The sequence below is a fragment of the Trichosurus vulpecula genome, chromosome 2 (assembly GCF_011100635.1).
Source record: "Trichosurus vulpecula isolate mTriVul1 chromosome 2, mTriVul1.pri, whole genome shotgun sequence".
NCBI lineage: Eukaryota > Metazoa > Chordata > Mammalia > Diprotodontia > Phalangeridae > Trichosurus > Trichosurus vulpecula.
Genome location: NC_050574.1, coordinates 259043390 through 259049389, shown reverse-complemented (window position 1 = coordinate 259049389; position 6000 = coordinate 259043390). Strand labels below are relative to the sequence as shown.

General features: G+C 38.5%; 1 protein-coding gene across 1 annotated transcript in view; it reads right to left on the bottom strand.

The window, feature by feature from the left end:
- Nucleotides 1-388: 388 nt before the first annotated feature.
- The window catches only part of CCDC150 (coiled-coil domain containing 150), a 138654-nt gene continuing 133042 nt past the window's right edge, over nt 389-6000 (bottom strand). Inside the window, exons 23-25 of the mRNA XM_036747116.1 lie at nt 2361-2447; nt 836-967; nt 389-505 (exon numbers count right to left, since the gene is read on the bottom strand). Coding sequence (XP_036603011.1) covers nt 389-505; nt 836-967; nt 2361-2447 — 336 coding nt within the window. The remainder of the gene's footprint in view (nt 506-835; nt 968-2360; nt 2448-6000) is intronic.

Here is a 6000-nt window from a genome sequence, read left to right as displayed (position 1 = left end):
GAATTGCTTATAAGATATTAGAGACTTAGACTCTAAGTTGAAACAAAAGTAGCCATCAAATTTGGTGTTCTATAAACATTTTTAATGGTGATTTTAATTAGAAATATCTTAAAGTATTCTATTAAAATTATTTTATAAATTAGACAGATATTAAAGTATCCTAGAGCATTTCTTATAATACAACTAATAAATATAAATTTTATGTGGAGGGGTGGGGATATGGGCTTAGTTTTTTTTCCTGTTGATAGAAAATAGTTTCTTAAAAGGATAATCTTGAAGGAAGATCTTTAGTCAGCATCAAGACATTCAAGTCAGCCAAAGTCCTGAGGCTCACATGATTGTAGAGCTGTAGCAGCGATTTTAGATGCTTTTTTGGTGGTGGTGGTGATCACTTCCTGTCCATCTCTGATTGGTACTTCTTGGACATATATCTAAGCCGTTGTTTAGTCTCCCAGCGGTGCAATGCAGACTGAGCAGGTACCCTATTATACTTGGAACTCCCATCCTGTTAAAGATAAAACACAGAATGAATGTTACAAAGCACACACTATAGAGAAAAAACTAATTTTGTGAAAGAAGGGTCCCTAATTTTGTCCTCATTGTATGTCATATTAAAGCATCAGTATCAGTTTTAGGCAAGTTTCAGAAAAATAGGAATATGAGCTTGAATTATTTTTGAGAAAGAAAAAACCTACACCAGCAGTTTGAATCCACTATTCTTGTTGTTTAAAAGGTCTATGTAGATTGGGGTATAGTTGGGAAATAACAACAAAGAAACCTCTTTAGTAATTAGGTATTTAAAAGTGATCCAATATGAAAATTCAGATGTACATACTACAAAAGTTATGTCCTCCTTCCAGCTATCTTCCTGAGGAAGCCGCTGTAACCGATTTTTGCTAAGCTCCAGTTGTAGGCCATCAAACTTAGACTTGAACCAGCGGTGAGCTTCTTCTAGGTTAGCTGTTATCTAAGAATGTGAATGACTGCGAGTCAGAAAAAAGGAATAGCCATAAATGTAGCAATGTATTAGTCTGACACAAAGTGTATGTTTGGGTAGAATGGGTAAAATTCTGAACTCAAGTGCCTTAAAACCTTTATTTGCATGATAGTTGACTTATGGGAGATAACCTCTGATGAAGGTTGCGTGCTGTCTTATGCTGTTAGCCTCTTTCTAACCTGTTACTTCTTGTTGCTTTATCATTTTTTTTTTGTCCAAACCTGTGATTTCATCAAAGGAACTCTCAGTGTGGAAAACCCTTTCCTGACACAGATGGGCAACTTGTTTCAAACTACAATCGTAGAGAGTTGCTCAGGACAGAGAGAAGTTAAAATGACTTGCCCACTGTCACATGGCTCCCACGTACTAGAGGGAGAGCTCGAACTCACGTCTTCCTAATTCTAAAGCCAGCGCTGAAGGTGCTGGAAGAGACAGGAAATAGAATCACAATCTAGGGCTGCCTTCTCAGATAAAAGGCAGGACAGGTCTTGGAGTCAGAGTTCAAATCCTGCCTTGGATACTTATTAGATTCCCCTGGGCAAATTACCATCTCTGTATCAGTTTCTTCACCTGTAAAATGAGGAAACTGCATTTGGTGACCTCTAAGGGATCTTTTACTTCTAAATCTATGATCTTTACATTTTTTCCAATTTAATAAATTTCCAAATTATCAACATTAACTGGGGAACTTAGAAATAGCTACTGCCTACAAAGTGGCTTTGAGGACAGGCTCTCCCAATGCTACAGATCAAAGAAAGGTGTCACTGCTGGCTGCTTTGTGTTTCCACAAGAAGGTCAGCTCAGATCTGCTCCGTAGTAGGCCCTCCTTTGCAAAGAACTGAAAGGATAGGTTTTCCTCTTTGGATCTTGATATACTGCAGTTACACTGTTTGCCTTTAAAGGACTAAGGATAAAGAAAGAGGATTTTTTCTTTCTTCTCCCAAGTAAACAAATAAGTCAAGGCCATACTATATCCAAGTAACATTCAAGATGATATCTGATAGAAAGATTTAAGTACTCACTATTAAGAACATAGTTTAAGATAAAACATCAGTGCTAGAATACCAATGAACAAATTCACTAATTACATTGTCAACAAATAATTACATTAGTTTAAACTAGAGTTGTCTTGTCTTCTGTAATGCCTGTCGATAAATAATGTCATCTCTAATTTTAGAATTACATATTCTGTAGTAGGTACTTGAGGCTAATTATTTTTACGTAATAATATGTTAATCAAGGTACAGGGTCTTGCTAAAATAAAAAATATTTGGGACAGAAAAATCTGCTAATGGCTAAAGCCATTTGACTAAAGAGACTAAAACTCCTGTAACTGTCCTTTATGTCCGTGCTTCTGGCTCACCTGTTCTGATTCCACGCTGGCTTCTTTCAGTTTATGTTCTGTTACCTCTTTACATTTTCTTAGGTGTCTGATTGTTTCTTCCATTTTCTGCAGAGGGAAGTGATGCAAAGACCTTTTTTAAAAATGCCATTTCTGTTCATTGAGCTTTGGCAGCAAACAGGCAAATACTAAAAGTGTGAATGGATAAGCCCTGTCAGTTAGATAGAAGCCATAAGGGGAGGAATTGTGAATGCTTCAGTCTGCCTGTGTTTGTCCTCATTTACATGATCTCTGCTGGCTACCAAGAGAAAGAAGGTCAAAACTGAGTCTTCCAGAGTTGAGGGAGTAATTTATTTTTAAAAACTTCTTCTTATTTATTTCATTAGATGTTTTCCAATTATATGTAATTTTTAATATTATTTTTTAAAATTTTGAGTTGAAATTCTCTCCCTTCCTCCTACCCCTATTCCCCCTTGAGAAGACAAGGAGTTTGATATATCAATTATACATGTGGAGTCATGTAAAACATATTTCCATTTTAGCCATGCTGCAAAAGAAGACACAAACAAAATAAAACAATAAAAATAGAGTAAAAAGAAAGTATGCCTCAATCTGCATTCAGAATCCATCAGTTCTTTCTCTGGGGGTGAATAGCATTTTTCATCATAAGTCTTTTGGAATAGTCTTGGGTCATTGTTTTCATCACAGTTGCTAGGTCTTTCACAGTTGATTATTCTTACAATATTGCTCTTACTATGTACAATGTTCTTCTGGTTCTGCTCACTTCATTTTGCATCAATTCATATAAGTCTTTCCAGGTTTTTCTGGGAGCATCCTGCTCATCATTTCCAGTAGCATTCCATCCCAATCATAGACTACAACTTGTCAGCCATTCCCCAACTGATAGGCATTCCCTCAATTTCCAATTCTTTGCCACCACAAAAAGAGCTACTATAAATATTTTTTTACAAATAGGTCCTTTTTCCTTTTTTTTATTTCTTTGGGTTAAAGATGGTACTGGTAATGCTGAGTCAAAGGGTATGCACAGTTTTATAGCCCTTTGGGCATTATTTGAAATTGCTCTCCAGAATGATTAGTCCAGTGCAGAATACCACCAACAGTGCATTTGTGTACCAATTTTTCCACATGCTCTCCAGCTTTTTCCATTTTCCTTTTCTGCTATGTTAGCCAACCTGATAGATGTGAGGCAGTATCTCAGAGTTTTAAAAATTTGCATTTTGTTTATCAGTAGTGATTTAAAACATTTTTTCATGTGACTATTGATAGCTCTGATTTCTTCTTCTGAAAACTGCTTATTCATATCCTTTGACCATTTATCAACTGGAAAATGGCTCATTTAAAAAAAATTTTGGAGGGGAGGGGGTGGAGCCAAGATGGCCACATGAAAACAGCATCTTACTGGAGCTCTCTCACAAGTTCTGTCAGATACCTCTAAAAAAGGTGAATCTGAGCAGATTTGAGAGAGTTAGAAGCCACTAGCAGTCTGAGCGGGGCAAATTTCCAAGGCAGGAGAGTCCTGCAAGGTCGACAGGACAGATCTGCAGGCTGGGAGAGTGCCTGGTGTGTGGAGCTGCACCAAACCACACCAAAGCGGAAGCAGCTGCAGAAACCAGCCAGCCATCCAGGCTGGGAGAAAGCTGGGCACAGGAAACTGGCAGGGTCCCCAGGCCTCCCAGCACAGGATGGGAGTCTGTCGAAGTAACAGGAGGCAGCAGTGCCTGCAGATGAAAGACATCTACTCTTGAGGCCTGTAGCCCAAAGGTTTGAAATTTGCCTTCTTGAACTTCTGGGAGCCATAATGGCCAGATAAACGGCTCTCATCCCTCCCTCCCTGACGCAGAGAATACCTCAGGAAAAACTCTGGAATAGAGGAGCCAGAAGTGGGGCTTCAGTAGCCAAACAGTGGGAGTTCCTGAGTCCCAGAAGGGTGGAGCCAGCAACGGTCAACACCAGGATCCAGATGTGCCTTTGCACAGCCAGGGGAAGTGGCAGACATCAGCACAGACCACGGCTGAGACCACCCGTACTGGAGAGTAGCTCCAGGGGAAGAAGAGACTTCCGGCAGCCAGATGACCCCTCCACCATGCCTCGGGAAACTGGAGGCCATAGCACACAAAGCCAGTAACTAGGCTCACAATTCCCAGAACAAGAAACCTGGGACAGGGCTCCCTGTGACCCCCAAAAGCAGAAATCCACTTTAAAGACAGGAAAAAGCTAACCAACATGAAGAGGCACATGAAAAAACCGAGGACACTGATTCTTTTTATGGAGACAGGGAAGATCAAAATACCAATTTGGAAGAGGACAGCATTGATACTACACCCACATTTGATACCACAAAAGGGAATGTGAACTGGTCTCAAGCCCAAAAAGCATTCCTGGAGGAGCTAAAGGAAGATTTTAAAAACTGAATTAGGAAGGTAAAAGAAAAAATGAAAAAATGAAAACCACTGATGAGATCAAATCTTTAAAAAGTAAAATTGGTGAAATGGCTAAGGAGATTTAGAATCTAAATAGAGAAAATGACTCCCTGAAAAGTAAAATCAACCAATTGGAAAAGGAGACTCAAAAACAAAATGAAGACAGCAATTCATTAAAAATTAGAATTGAGCAAGTGGAAGCTAATGACTCTATGAGGCATCAAGAAGTAGTCAAACAAAATGTAAAGAATGAAAAAATAGAAGAAAATGTGAAATATCTGATTGGAAAAACAACTGACCTGGAAAATAGATCCAGGACAGACAATTTAAGAATTATTGGTCTCCTGGAAAGCCACGATGAAAAAAATCCTGGACAGTATCTTCGAAGAAATTATCAAGGATAACTACCCCAAGGTCCTAGAACCAGAGGGGGAAATAGTCATCAAAAGAATCCACCGATCACCCCCTGAAAGAAATCCCAAATTAAAAAAAAACTCCAAGAAATATTATATCCAAATTTCAGAATTATCAAGTCAAGGAGAAAATACTGCAAGCAGACAAAAAGAAACAATTCAAATATCGTGGAACTACAGTCAGGATCACACAGGATCTTTCAGCTTCTATATTAAATGACAGGAGAAATTGATTATTCCAAAGAGCAAAGGAGCTTGGACTACAACCAAGGATCAATTGCCCAGCAAAATTGAGCATAATTTTTCAGGCAAGGAGATAGACATTCAATGGAATAAGCGAATTCCAGACCTTCCTGATGAAAAGGCCAGAACTCAATGGAAAATTTGATCTCCAAACACAAAACTCAAGAGAGACATAAAAAGGTAAACAGGGGGGAAAACCCCCCAAACCTTGTTAATAAGGGTAGATAGTTTACATCCTTACATAGGATTATATTGTTTTAAATATGTGTGTGTGTGTGTGTGTGTGTGTGTGTGTGTGTGTGAATCTTGAGAATAGTACAGTTATTATGACAATTGAAAGAGATACACATAGATTGTGGGTGTCAGCATAAAATAACTGCTATAATGATAAAAACATAATTAAGAGATGTTAAGGGAGGGTTCTGGGAGAAGAAGTAAGGAGATAGTAGAAAAGGGTAAATTACATCACATGAAGAGGCACAAAAACATATTACAGTAGAGGGAAAGAAGGGAGGGAGAAGAGTAGTACATGAGCTTTATTCTCATTGGATTTGGTTCAAGAAG